At 45.8% G+C, this 15,317-nt stretch overlaps 1 protein-coding gene across 1 annotated transcript in view; it reads right to left on the reverse strand.

Annotated features, from left to right (window-relative positions):
* Nucleotides 1-15,317, reverse strand: part of LOC144786058 (cytochrome P450 3A21-like) — a 296,250-nt gene that overhangs the window by 238,471 nt on the left and 42,462 nt on the right. The window contains exon 2 of the mRNA XM_078665004.1: nt 12,885-12,978. Within this exon, the coding sequence (XP_078521130.1) occupies nt 12,885-12,978 (94 nt within the window). The remainder of the gene's footprint in view (nt 1-12,884; nt 12,979-15,317) is intronic.

Raw genomic sequence — 15,317 nt, forward strand, 5'->3', positions numbered from 1 at the left:
ATTTACAATGCCAAAAGCTATAACTTTCGCAAATGTGACACCTATAGCATTTGTATTGCAACATGTTTTGTATTTACGTGACTTAGCTGTATTGATATTACAAATTACAATGGCTTTTAATTTTTTTAAATAACTAATACTTAAATAAAAGTGATTTTAATTTGTAATGGCAATAGCTTAAACTTTTGGAAATAACTTTTGTGAAGATTATGTTCAGTGTATTTTATTTTATTGTAGGGAGAGGTGTGGCGCCGCGGCCAGGGCGGCTGATGCTGGAATCTGGGGACCACGGTTCGATCCCCGGCTCCGGCGGCAGGTTAGCCCAGCACCATGTGACTCTGGGCAATAGCTCGCTTAATCTTCCCGACTGCCCCCAGCGCCTAGAGACCCTTACGGGTGATTGTGCGCTTTACAAATGTGGACTTTTATTGTGACGAAAATCCAAGAACAGAAGTGAAATACAGCAACCCTAACAGCTTGTGCATTACCTGCAGCGCTCTACACGCAGCGCGACTTTGCCAGCAGCTTCTTGAATTTTAAATCTCCCGTTTTGGTCATTTTTGTTAAAATTGTTTATTTTAATTCTTCCCCTGATTTTAACAAGCCGGCCACGCATACTCACATCTCTGTCCCCTTTCCCGCACGGTAATTGGTTAACAGCACCGCACTTTGCGGGTCCTGCGCCCACGTCTCGTTGGCGGCCATTTCTGGTTGAGGATAGACAGTGTGCACGCTCTAGTCCTCTCTCTAGGAGGCGAGCAGTGCATAAATACAGGCAAATCAGGTCAGTCCACTCCTAACAGCTTGTGCATTACCTGCAGCGCTCTACACGCAGCGCGACCTTGCCAGCAGCTTCTTGAATTTTAAAACTCCCGTTTTGGTCATTTTTGTTAAAATTGTTTATTTTAATTCTTCCCCTGATTTTAACAAGCCGGCCACCCATACTCACATCTCTGTCCCCTTTCCCGCACGGTAATTGGTTAACAGCACCGCACTTTGCGGGTCCTGCGCCCACGTCTCGTTGGCGGCCATTTCTGGTTGGGGATAGACAGTGTGCACGCTCTAGTCCTCTCTCTAGGAGGCGAGCAGTGCATAAATACAGGCAAATCAGGTCAGTTCACTCCTAACAGCTTGTGCATTACCTGCAGCGCTCTACACGCAGCGCGACCTTGCCAGCAGCTTCTTGAATTTTAAATCTCCCGTTTTGGTCATTTTTGTTAAAATTGTTTATTTTAATTCTTCCCCTGATTTTAACAAGCCGGCCACGCATACTCACATCTCTGTCCCCTTTCCCGCACGGTAATTGGTTAACAGCACCGCACTTTGCGGGTCCTGCGCCCACGTCTCGTTGGCGGCCATTTCTGGTTGGGGATAGACAGTGTGCACGCTCTAGTCCTCTCTTTAGGAGGCGAGCAGTGCATAAATTACAGCCATGCTCACGCGCAGCGGTGACGCGCAGTGGGGACGCCTGTTTGACGCCGGAGTTACGCCAGAGTTCAGCCCGTCTGCGCCCGTCCGCGCTGAGGGCGGGCTGCAGGACGGGCTGTCCCCTGCTTCCATGTCCTCAGGTATGTTATGTCTGGCTGGACGCGTACAGTATACTTCTACAGCATTACATTTATTGCGATCCTCCATCCCCATCCACTTGTACTTTATGCATTTTACCTCATCATTATTTTAGATGTGCTGGCTGTGGCTTTTCCACTGGCAAAATGCAGCTCTCTAAGACGCAACAAAACATAAAGCATTATAGGGGAAAAAGGAAGCCTACTAAGGACCGTACTCCATCCCCTTCTCCGCTCCGTTTTTGGAGCTTAAATTGTTGATCGCTTCCTAAGAATAAACTAAACATCTTCGATTTCATAACTGATGAATCTCCTGACGCTCTGTTCCTGACCGAGACCTGGCTCCATGCCAGCTCGGGTCCGGACATTGCTGCAGCCATTCCTTCCAACTATGTTGTGCTGCATCAGGATAGACCCTCCGGTAAAGGTGGTGGAATTGCAATCATTTTTAAATCCATCTATCAATGCAAACTGGAACTATTACATCTTCCAGGTAGTGAGGCAGCTTTATTTAAACTCATGATTAATCCTCGATTGACGCTTTCCGGCCTGCTAATTTACCGGCCGCCCGGAAATGCTGCTTCTTGGATTTCCTCACTTGTTGATTGCCTATCAGCAACACTTTTGAAATCGAATAATTTCACTATTCTTGGTGATTTAAACATCCATTTAGAAGATGTTAATAATCCCCTTAATAAATCTTTTCTTTCGGATCTTGAGGTGTTCAATCTCAAACTTTGTAATTCTGGGGCTACTCATCATGCTGGACACCTCTTGGACTCAATTATTTCAACTCTTTCGTTCGATTGTACTCAATCGGCGCGTCCACTTGTTTGGTCCGATCACTATGCGATCCACTTTGTGCTACCACCTGGTCTTTTTTCGGCCACTGTTTATGTGGAGGAAATTAAATCATCCTACCGCTGGGATAAGCTCGATGTGGCTGCTTTTAATCAGCGTTTGACTGAGACAATCCCGTCTTATGCCAATACAGAGCGGGATTTGAACATCCCCATTTCCTGCTGGCTGACAGATGCAGTGATTGCTCTTGCCCCTCGCTCTAGTAGCAAATGCAGATCCCTGCGTCCCCCAGCCCCTTGGTTCTCTGACGAGCTGAAAATCCAACGTGCTAAATGCAAAGCCCTGGAGAGGAAGTGGAGGATGTCATATTCCGCCCCTTCTAAAGTGAATTATAAAGAAGAGTTGAAGTTCTATCATGCAAATTGTAAACGTGCTAAGGCCTCCTATATTGCCTCTACTATTACTCTAGCGCAGGATTGTCCTCGGACTCTTTTTGCCACGGTAAAGAAACTCACAGGAGCTGATACTACTCCTGTGTTGCCGGCTCTAGATGGTATACAATGCAATGCCATTGCTGACTTCTTTATATCTAAGGTCGAGGGCATTCATCAATCTCTGGCCTCCCTTCCACCACCAACTGACCCCTCTCAACCTGGCTTCTCCTGTAATATTTCCTTTTCTCCCACTGAGTTCATTTACAACTGGCTACCATTCGATGATTCTTCCTTCCTGTCCTGTTTAAACAGCATTAGGTCAGGTTCTCCACGGGACCCAGTCCTTATGAAGATATTAAAACAACTCGACCTTGAACCACGGAGATTCCTAATGAGGTTATTAAATATCTCTCTTATCAAATCTCGGGTGGCACAGGAATGGAAACATGCCATGGTCGTTCCTTTGCTCAAAAAATCGGGTGCCGACATCACAAATCTTGCTAACTTTAGGCCAATATCCCTGCTGCCAGCTTGCTCCAAAATCTTGGAATGCCATGTCAACACCCAGCTTAATGAGTTTGTTGAAAACGTGGGATATCTCCATCCATCCCAATCAGGCTTCCGCGCTAATTATTCCACCGAATCCGCACTCCTTGGGGTGACCGAGCGACTGCGACACGGTATCGATGGCGGTGAGACCTTTGCGCTTATTCTTCTTGATTTAAGCGCTGCTTTCGATACCGTGTCTCATTCCATTCTTTTGGAGTCCCTCCGCTCCCTTGGTGTAGATGGATCAGCGCTTGCCTGGGTGGCCTCATTTCTTAATGAGCGCACCTTTCAGGTTTTCTCAAACAAAGCTGAATCTGCGATTCACTCTTCAGCTTACGGCGTCCCTGAAGGGTCTATTTTAAGCCCTTTGTTGTTCAACATCTACATTAGACCGCTTGCTTCTATCGCTGAGGACGCCGGTCTGTCCATATATTCATATGCAGACGACACGCAGATTGTGTTCTCTCTTACTAGCAGCAGGGTACAGGAAACCTCTGCCCTTAAAATTGGCTTATCTCGTATTGCAGCTTGGATGCAAGTCCACCTGCTGAAGCTCAATGGAGATAAGACTGAGGTTATCATATTAGGCAAGCACAAAGATCTGTGGGGCTCTAGACATTGGCCCTGTGATATGGGCCCGCTGCCTACCCCTGTGTCTGTTGCCCGTAACCTCGGTTTCCTGATCGACGACAAACTTTCGATGAGGCAGCAGGCAACCAAGGTCGCTGCAGTCTGCTTTAACACCTTACGCTGGCTGCAGAAGATCATATGGATGTTGCCTGAGTCCACTCGAAGAACTGTCGTGCAGGCCCTTGTGATGTCTCGCATCGACTATGGCAATGTGCTTTATCTAGGAGCGGATAAAGCAACCATCAATAAACTTCAAATGGTACAGAACTCAGCCGCACGCCTCTTGCCCAATGTTCCACGGAGAACGTCCGTAATGCAAGCTTTGCGTGACCTACATTGGTTCAAATTTCGGATCGTGTGATCTTTAAAACTTTGTGTTTTATGTTTAAGATCCGTCAGGGTTCTGCCCCTATCTATCTTCGCAATCTTGCCCAGCCTTATATTCCTGGCCGCTCCCTTAGGTCATCTAACAATGGCAATCTTTTGATCCCAAGAATCCGACTGGCAAAAATGGGAGGCCGCTCATTCGCATATCTTGGTCCAAAGATGTGGAATGCTCTCCCGCTGGCGCTAAAATCTGAAACAAATCTTCTAGCTTTTCGCAAAAAACTGAAGACCTTTCTGTTCTGATTCTCTCTGTTGTGATCTTCTCCTCTGCACCTGCTTGTTTTTCTTCTTCTGTCTGTTCCTGGCGCCGGGAAACCCATTGCGGGTAGCTGAGCGCAATATAAATTCAATAAAATAAATAAAATAAAATAAAATAAAAAATATTAACATATTTTTGTGACATTTGTAATAAAGTTTGAAACATTGAGAGAACATATTTAAACCAGTTGTTGTTGAATGGTTGCGCAGATTGATGCTGGGGTGGCGCTGAGTGGTGCTGTGGTGGTGCTGAGTGATGCTGTGGTGGTGCTGAGTGATGCTGTGGTGGCGCTGAGTGGTGCTGTGGTGGTGCTGATTGGTGCTGTGGTGAAGCTGAGGGATGCTGTGGTGGTGCTGAGTGGTGCTGTGGTGGTGCTGAGTGATAATGTGGTGGCGCTGAGTGATGCTGTGGTGGAGCTGAGTGATGCTGCGGTGGCGCTGAGTGGTGCTGTGGTGGTGCTGAGTGATAATGTGGTGGTGCTGAGTGATAATGTGGTGGTGCTGAGTTATGCTGGGGTAGCGCTGAGTGATGATGTGGTGATGCAGGGAAAAATTAGTCTAACAGAGGGCAGAAGGGCACAAAAAACGAGTCTAACGGGAAAGAAGGGCAGAAAAACAAGGGAAAAACGAGTCTAACAGAGGGCAGAAGGGCAGAAAAACAAGGGAAAAATGAGTATAACAGAGGGCAGAAGGGCACAAAAAATGAGTCTAACAGGGGGCAGAATGAATCCCGCCCTGTGTGTTTGTCTACGAAGATGCCACCTTTTTGTGCAATACCTCTACTCAACTGGAGTACTTTCTACTGTCTAATCAGTAAGTGCTCCCTCGTTGGCTTAATGTATAGGGGCAGATTTACAATAACTGAGATGCGCCACCCATACAATGCGGCGCACCATGTGACAAAAACGGCACAGATGCGTCACGCATCTGTGCCGTAAAAGCAGCGCATTGCTGGCGCTGCGTCGCACTTGCGACGCAGCTCCAGCAATGCTCTGGGGGGCCCTATCTCCCCAATGCTGCATCAAGCCTTGCCCCTGCTTCAAGCAGGTGCAGGGTTTTGACGCAGCATTGGCCTAAAAGTGACTGAGTGAATTCTTGTAGATTTCACTCAGTCACTTTTAGGAGGCGTTCCTGTGCAGGAACCCCCTCCCCTGCGCCGGAACGCCTCCTGATGGCACAGGGCTTTACAACGTGACGCATCTCTCAGATGTGTCTCGTTGTTAATACCCAGCACCATGGCGCATCTTTTGTGCTGCCGCTGCGTCACAAAAGGTCTCAGTAGAGGGTGGCAGTTGTGCACCAGAGGGTGGCAGTGATGAACCACAGGGTGACAGTGATGAACCAGAGGGTGGCAGGGGTGAACCAGAGGGTGACAGTGCTGAACCAGAGGGTGGCAGTGCTGAACCAGAGGGTGGCAGGGGTGAACCAGCGGGTGGCAGTGATGAACCAGATGGTGGCAGGGGTGAACCAGAGGGTGGCAGTGGTGAACCAGAGGGTGGCATGGGTGAACCAGAGGGAGGCAGTGGTGTACCAGAGAGTGGCAGTGGTGAACCAGAGGGTGGCAGTGCTGAACCAGAGGGTGGCAGTGGTGAACCAGAGGGTGGCAGTGCTGAACCAGAGGGTGGCAGTGGTGAACCAGAGGTGCTGTGATGAACCAGAGGGTGGCAGTCGTGAACCAGAGGGTGGCAGTGGTGAACCAGAGGGTGACAGTGCTGTACCAAAGGGTGGCAGGGGTGAACCAGAGGTGCTGTGATGAACTAGAGGGTGGCAGTGGTGAACCAGAGGGTGGCAGTGGTGAACCAGAGGGTGACAGTACTGTAACAGAGAGTGGCAGGAGTGAACCAGAGGGTGCTGTGATGAACCAGAGGGTGGCAGTGGTGAACCAGAGGGTGGCAGGGGTGAACCAGAGGATGGCAGTGGTGAACCAGAGGGTGGCAGTGCTGAACCAGAGGGTGACAGTGGTTAACCAGAGGGTGGCAATGGTGAACCAGAGGTGCTGTGATGAACCAGAGGGTGGCAGTCGTGAACCAGAGGGAGGCAGTGGTGAACCAGAGGGTGACAGTGCTGAACCAGAGGGTGGCAGGGGTGAACCAGAGAGTGGCAGTCCTGTACCAGAGGGTGGCAGTGGTGAACCAGCTGGTAGAAGAGTTCATCTTCTACCAGCACTGGGAACTGTGTGTTTTGTGCTGTAACAGAAGAAAAAGCAATGCGATGCCATCAATGACACCACTGCTGACTCCGTGTCTTGAAGGCACCGCAGAGGGCACCGCCGCACCTCGCACCACAACCCTGGTCTCACCGACGAAACAACCTTTTGCCGTCACTGAGCCGCTGCTTGCACTGTGACCTGTGGGCACTACACTCCACATCACCTCTCTTCACGCCGCCGCCCTGGTATGACTGACGCCGCTCCCCACTGACATCAATGCTGCTGCTTGCACCGTGTTTCAAGGGCACCATTCATAAGTTATACAACCCACCATCCTCATCCGGCACAGCAGTCTTGGCCTATCGATGCCAGCGCCATTGATTCCAGTTCATCAGCCGATGACAGCGCATCAGCAACGACAACGCCGCTGCTTGCTCCGTCACCTGCTAGCACCACATCACTTTGCACCACAGCCCTGGTATCACTGATGCCGCTGGATGACTGTCACTGAGCCGCTGTCTGCACCCCAACTTGAGGGCTCCACATGCCATACCACTCCACTTCGCACAGCAGCCCCGACGTCTGCCAGCGCTCCCAACTTTAACCACAAGGAGGTCGATCAGCAACGTGTGTGACTTCAGGGGCCCGAGGACTCCTGCACCGACATCTGGAACTGACGCCTGCAGACGCCGACTCTTTGGGGCTCAACGATAGGCCGCTGACGCCCTGCATTTCTAAAGGTACTGCTTTGCGGGTCTTACCGACAGCGTAGTTGGCCAGCGACGCCGTGGTCTTTCAGAAAAGTTTGGATTTGTTGTTCACAACGCCGTGATAGCCCCGGACAGGGCTATTGACTTCAATTAACTGTGTTTCAAGTATATTTTTAAGTATTGATATTTCTGAGAACTGCATGATTGTTTTTTATTGTTTTTGGTCTTGTTTGCACAGATAAAATATTGGTTATTTTTCTAGAACTGGTGTGGTGTCCTTTCATAGTGTTTTCACTATTACTGTTGGTTATGTGCAAATGCTTCACACACTGCCTCTGAGATAAGCCTGACTGCTTGTGCCAAGCTACCAAGGGGGTGAGCAATGGTTATTTCAGTAGTGTATCCCCCTTATCCTGACTGGAAGGAAGGGTTCCTATTTGGACAAAGGTGCAAACCATTGTCAGCTGGAGACCCCAATTTCTAACAAGGAATTATCACTGGAAACAGAGACACAGTTGCAGCACTGCCTAGAGGACTAGAATGGGGTAGTTACGGACAGGACCAGAGAAGCAGCTACAGCACTGTCTAGAGGACTTAGAATAAGGAATTATCACTGTGATTATGTGCCACTAGTTAATCAGCCATGGACGGAACCCACGGATTCTATTACCACCGATAGTAACTCGTTATTAGCACGATAAGATAACACGGGAAACTCTAATGAAGACTTTATGATCGGCACTAACGGGTTGCAAGGTAAACAGCAATGCGATAAACGCTCGTAAAGGCACGTGAGCGTAGGCATATGTGCATTCTTGTTAATGTTTGTTAACTTTTTTTTTTTTTTAATCTTCAACTAGATAATCTTCAATAGACAGACTCAGGGTTGCATGCATCAACGGCAAACTTTTTTAATTTGCACGAGGCGACAATAGACAATAGACAATCAGCACACATTCTCAAGCCACATGACACCGGCATATATGAAAATCGGGCATTTTCACCACGGCGGTCAGAACTCACCAATGAGCACGATATGATTACATTAGGGCACTTGTAGTCACATTAAATACATTGAAGAAATCCATACGGACATGCCTTAGTTTACTCAGAATATTACCACATGTGGTCCCTCATGTATATTTAGCAATGGTTATAATTATAAATGACAGATTATCCCCCGATGAAGGCCCGATGAGCCGAAATGCATTGTGATTAGTGAAAAGTTCACTTGAGTATGTAGTGTTGAAACTGCAAAAGAATTAAAATCATGACAGAAAAACCATTTAACAAAGAATAAATCAATGTTATGTACAACGTATGGTCTGAATGAATTTATTGACGCTGGGAGACTAAAAACTGAGTAACCTCATTGAGAGGACATTATACCAGTGCCCTGGGGACATACCCCATATTTGTGGAGATGCTGCTTTGGAATTAACACTAGGAACAGAGACGCAGCCACAGCACTGCCTAGAGGACTTAGATTTTGGGAGTTACTGAAGAGACCAGAGAAGCAGCTAGCAGCAATGTCTAGAGGACTGAGAATGAGGAATTACCACTGTGAACATAGACACAGCTGCGGCACAGTCTAGAAGACTTAGAATGAGGAATTACCAACGGGACCAGAGAAGCAACTATCATCACTGTCTAGAGAACCAAGCATGAGGTGACTCATGGGACCAGAGAAGCAGCTAGCAGCACTGTCTGGAAGACTTAGAATTAGGAATTACCAACGGGACCAGAGTAGCAGCTAGAAGCACTGCTGAGAATACTAAGAATGAGGAATTACCACTGGGAGCAGAGACACAGATGCAGCACTGCCTAGTGGACTTACAATGTGGGAATTACGGATGGGACCAGAGAAGCAGCTGCAGCACTGTCTAACGGACTTAGAATGGGCAATTACCGATGAGACCAGAGAAGCAACCAGCAGCACTGTCTAAAGGCCTTAGAATGAGGAATTACGAAAGGGGCCAGAGAAGCAGCTAGCAGCACTGTCTAGAGGGCTAAGAATGAGGAATTACCATTGGGAACAGAGACACAGCTGCAGCACTGCCTAGAGGACATAAAATGTAGGAATTACCAACGGGATCAGCGAAGCAGCTGCAGCACTGTCTAGAGGACTTATAATGAGGAATTACCACTGGGACCAGAGATGGAGCACTGCCTAGAGACTTAGGATGAGGAATTACCGACAGGACCAGAGAAGCAGCTAGCAGCAGTGCCTAGAGGACTGGGAGTAAGGAATTACCACTGGGAACAGACAGAGCTGCATCACTGCCGAGAGGACTTAGAATGGAGGAGTTCCCGACACAACCAGAGAAGAAGCTAGCAGCACTGTCAAGAGGACTTAGAATGAGGAATTACCACTGGGACCAGAGTAGCACGTAGCAGAACTGTTTAGAGGACTTATGAGGAATTACCACTGGGAACAGAGAAGCAGCTGGCACCACTGACTGGAGGACTTAGAACAAGGAATTACCACTGAGAAAAGCAGCTGCAGCACTGCCTAGAGGACTTAGAATTGAGGAATTACTGATGAGACCAGAGAAGCAGCTAGCAGGACTGCATGGAGGACTTAGAAAGAAGGAGTTACAGACAGGACCAGAGAAGACGCTTTTAGCACTGTCTGTACGACTTACAATGGTGAAATTACTGATAAGACCAGAAAAGCAGCTACAGCACTGAATCCAGATTGATTCAATTTAAATGTCTGCCCTCTGTCTGTTTTACATAGAATAGATGTGGAACATGGACCCGAGCAAGAACAATTCGTATTTGAGTACACAGACTAATCCGGAGCTGCACAACCCTACACTCTCACTGGATACCAGTGCAGGAGCTGTACAACCCTACACTCTCATTGGGTACCAGGGAGAAGGAGGAGGGCTGAGAAGGATGGGAGAGAGGGGCAGAACTGTAAGTAGGGAGCTGCTCCTACAGAGAGATCTGCAGGCAGAACCAAACCCTTGTTCTCCTTCCCAGAGTTTACATCTGGAGGTGCCAGTGTCTTTATAGCCAGGTCACTGCGTAACATGTGGGTTGGTGTCAGTGCTATGGAATGTTATGTTTTAGCCATGTGCCTTTCCCTTTACATGCCAGGTGACCGTGCCATGCTGGCAACGGAGTGTGACTGCAAACACAAAAGATGCCACAAAAAATAAACAAGAGAAGGTGAGCATGAAGCATGTTGTTGTTCAAGCAGTTGGCAAGCCACTAAAACAAAAATAGTGTTCACAGAGTATCATAAGTAACTGTAAAAGGAAGAGCATATATAATGGGCAATCCCTATGAGAGGTTACAAAAGTCCAAATGTAGGGACTAGTAAGCAATTTAGCCAATCAAAAGTCAGCATTTACCGAGGACAGAAAGAGGAACCAATTGTGGTTCTACAAACCCATATTCTAGATACTGCATGCCTCGCAGAGCAGCGCATGTGCTGCCTAGGCTTGAACTAAAAAATAGGTCCCAAAAGTGCGAGCAGTGTAAGGACACATGTACTTGGACCATAAAAAAGATCCTTTTACGCAACCCGAATTGTGTATTCCATCTATGTATTGCAGTGACAAAATTGGGCCAATTTAGATCAGTAAATACTTCCCCAGAGAGTAGGTTAGATTAGGCCAGATGTATGAAACTATTTTGCGTTTGCAAATGGTGCAAATGACAAAATTCGTCCATTTGGAATGCAAAATGGCCTTTCTTTAAATATATGAAAGGTTTTGGGATTCGCAATTTAGGTAATTGCAATATTTAGCGATTAGCTCAATTTAGAATGCAAATGGAGAATCGCAATTTGCGAATTCCTAATGCACCTGTTTGAACCCTTTCCTAAATGCGATCTGTGCGTTTAGAGAATCGCTATTACCATCAACTTCAAGTTGATGGTAACTATGTGCAAACTTAAAAAATGCACAAAACTGCATTTTTCAAAGTGCCATGTAGCACGCAAGTGTGCTTTACATGTGCACATGTTCTTTTTTGGGGTGCTTCATGGGGTGCCTTAGTCCCCAAGCAACCTTGGCTTTGTATTCTCTGATTTGAGATTAGCAATTAGGCAATCGCAAATTAATTAATGCAAAACCATTCACACCTATGGGCTTTTAGGCTCATAGCAATGAATAAACTTCCATAATAGAGATTCACTAATTACTGAATCGCTATTAGGTAATATTGCGGAATTGCTAAATATTTTGCGATTCCTACATACATAGCTGTAACAGCCAGCTTGTTATGTTTTACTTTGAAACCATGACCAGCATGTTCTTCATTACATTGTGTGTGCAAAGATTCCTTATTCTAGAGTGTTCATACTGTTGGAGCTGTTATAGAACTCCTACATGTCAGTTGCTGCTTGCACTGCGTGGATAGGATGTTTCTTCCTGTAGATGTTAGCTTCAAATAAACCTTCTGCTGTCAACCTTCACTGCGTGCTACGACCAGCTTTATTACAATGCCATTTTGCGATTACCAAATACCAATTCAGTAAAAATCACTATTTGAGAATCGCAAAATGCTTTTTGCATACATCTGGCCCATAGTTTACTCGTGGGCGACACTGCATCTGTGAGCTACAATACTCTCAGAACTTTATAGGCTGCATCCTACCAGGGATTGATATTTTACACACCAAGGACACAAATGGTGATGAACTCTGTGGAGAAGTATTTACTCATTTAAATTGCCCCAATTTTGTCACTGTGATACATAGATCAAATACGCAATTCAGGTTCATAAAAGGGCCTTTTTATTTTACAGCAACCTGAGCCTGCACCGGCGTGCTTGGAAGAATTTAGAGCATTTCAAGATCTGAGACTTTATGCACTGTCAACTCAGGAAAGATTTGTGAAACTTCTCTTTTGTGCTCCATGCGGGGAAGACTCACTAGGCCATCATGCCCACCAGAGCATAACACTAATCTGAGCCCTGAAGAAGTCTTTTGGACGAAACATGTTGGCTACTATAAAATAAAAAGAAGACGGTTTTAAAATGAGACGAACATGAATAAAGGAATTAACTTTTAAAGAAAAAGCTCCATTGACTCTGTGCATTTTTGTGATTGAGTTGTGATTCAATTATTTACCATTGAATGGCTTGGTATATTACTAGAAACAATAATAACTAGTGAGTGCTAAGTCATTCTTTATGGTCAATTCTACTAGAGTTTCTCCTGTGCAGAAGACTAAGATGACATGCTCCTTGACTGAGGTGCCAAACCACACAAGTACCTTTGCACCCACATGCTGGGACCGACACTGTCCTGCATAACTATGCTCACAAAGCTGAGCTCATCTGGTGAGAACATTTTCCTTGAATTCCTGACAATTGTAGTGTTGACGGATGTGTGATCAATGAAACAAGGAAATGGCACAGAGAAATGTAAAGTTTCTGCACTTACATTCCTATACCCATGGAATGTTCCAATGAATGGAAGGGGCCTCGGTCCAGGGATCCCCAGTTTCCTAAATATTCCATGTGTCCAGGTTCCATAGCTGTGGAGCAAAAGTAACATTTTTTCAGAATCAAAAAGTGACAGCAATTAGAATTTAAACTCGAACAAATTCCTTCATTTTGAGAACATCAAAGTCGTAAATCATGTTAATATTGTGCAGTTCTACCCTTTTTTTACAATTTAAAGTCCTGTAGTATTACGCATCACAAATATGATCATACGATATCACAGCATGAAGGATTGTGTGTGCTAGGACAGGGGTTGGGTGAAGTTGGTTATTTTTTTTCCTTGCTTACTACATGAATTTCTCACAAGAGTTGCTGCTTTTACATGTCTGAGTGAACATTGGGTATTTGCAATTCGTTTTATCACAAGATTCCCATTTTCACCATATATCTGTGAGTATAAATGATCTCACATCCCTTTCACTTAAGACTGTCTAGTTAGTCGCAAGAAAAACATGCACAGCAATGTGCACTCTTGTACAAAAGGTTCGCCGGGTATCTGTGCAAATTCATACCCATCCAGTTTCTGTACAGCATGGTGAATGTTGCTAGCATTCTGTACAGAATGGAGAATGTTTCCAGCACAGAACATGAAGCGCATACCCAGCAGGGCCGGACTAACGGTAGCGGGCACCGGGCATTTCCCCAGTGGGCCGCCAGGGTGGGGGCTGGTTTTGGGCACAGAACACAAAACACACATGAAGTTTCTCTTGAGCATGGTAAATGTTGCTGGCATTCTGTACAGCACAGTGAATGTTGGTACCATTCTGTACATCATAGTGAATGTTGCTAGCACAGAGCACGAAGCACACACTCAGTTTCTGTACAGAATGGCGAATGTTGCTAGCATGACACACACACTCAGTGACTGTACAACACGGTGAATGTTGGTAGCATATAACATAAAGCACACATCCAGTTTCACAGATCCCTGAATAGATCTTAAGTCATATACTTGGAGTAGGCGTAACAAAAACAGAAAGTTACACCAGACGTGTGTAACCAAACAATCAGGATCTAAGGGAGATTATGAGTGTCTAATAAACATTGTGTGCAGACTTTTTTAGTACATGCAAAAAGTAGGTGCTTTGTTTAACCTCAGATTGTGGAAAAAATATGGAAACATATAATCAGCATTTAATGTTAAATGTGCAGTTTTATCATAATGTGTGGTTGAAGTAACACAACAAAGGATTCGTGAAACTCCAAATAGTCAATAAAACATTTTTTCCCACTGAACCAGGTTGGTTAAACACAAGTCTCTACAATAGTAAATTGTGAAAAATCACAAAAATGTTGCAGTTCAAAAAAGATTGCAAGTGCTTGCTGTTTAGGAGAATGCTGGCAAACATGTAACTTGGCTCAAGTTTGCACATTTACCCGTTTTTGGGAATGTTATGTGGGTGTTGTTTGGCCTAGATGGGTTTCCATTCAACAAGCACTGGCAAACCCAATAGGCATTGCATTACTGTGCTATTGCTGCAAACTGAATGTTTACAGGTGTGTATATGTTACCAAATGAAGGATAGGCATATTGACCTTCAGCCTGTTCAGCTAGATTGTCCTGTGATACTGTGGGTCTTATTTACAAGCCCCTTGCGCCGCCAGTGCATCACTTTTTCCCATTTTAAAAGTGATGCACCAGAGGTACAAGGGGCTTGTAAATGAGCCCCTGTGTTCATGTCTTAAAGTCCGAGTTCTCACCTCACATTAACATCATGACAAGTAGCAGAGGGAGCAGATACATTGCTCTCTCTCTTCCATAGCTTCCCATTTTCTAAGTATAGAGTCAGGACTCTATGCATTATATCTCTAACATTGCATACATTTATGTGAGTGTTTGTGTTGTTGCGGCCATGTGTTGATTCTATGTATGTGTTTTGTGGCAGCCTGTACCACAGACCGTTGCATGGATGTGTGTGTTTCTGGACCAGATTGTATGTCTTCTGATTACATGATTTTATTTTGCCATTTCCATATAGTGCAAACTCCACCCGAAGGTACTGGAGCCATTTACATGAGCATCAGTTACATTACACAAGGACATATTCATGTCTTTTAGGCAAGTCTGGCAAGATCAAGTGATTTGCCCAGAATCACAGGATGTTGTGCGGATGCCAGGACTCGAACCTGGTTCCCCAGTTGCAAAGTAGGCAGTTCTGGTCAAAACGCCACATCCTCTACTGACTTCAAACACTACAGACAAGTGCAAGTGTGTGATTGCACTTCATCGGTAATCTAATCTGTATTCGTTAGTGGAACTCCAGGGCTGAAAAGCACCTAAAGTTGGCTCCTACCATATTCATGGTTGTGAGGGCGCATTCCCATTACCTCTTCTCTGTTCCTCTCATTATGAAATGAGGCATTCATGCCT

This window comes from Lissotriton helveticus, chromosome 10 (genome assembly GCF_964261635.1).
Source record: "Lissotriton helveticus chromosome 10, aLisHel1.1, whole genome shotgun sequence".
Classification (NCBI taxonomy): domain Eukaryota; kingdom Metazoa; phylum Chordata; class Amphibia; order Caudata; family Salamandridae; genus Lissotriton; species Lissotriton helveticus.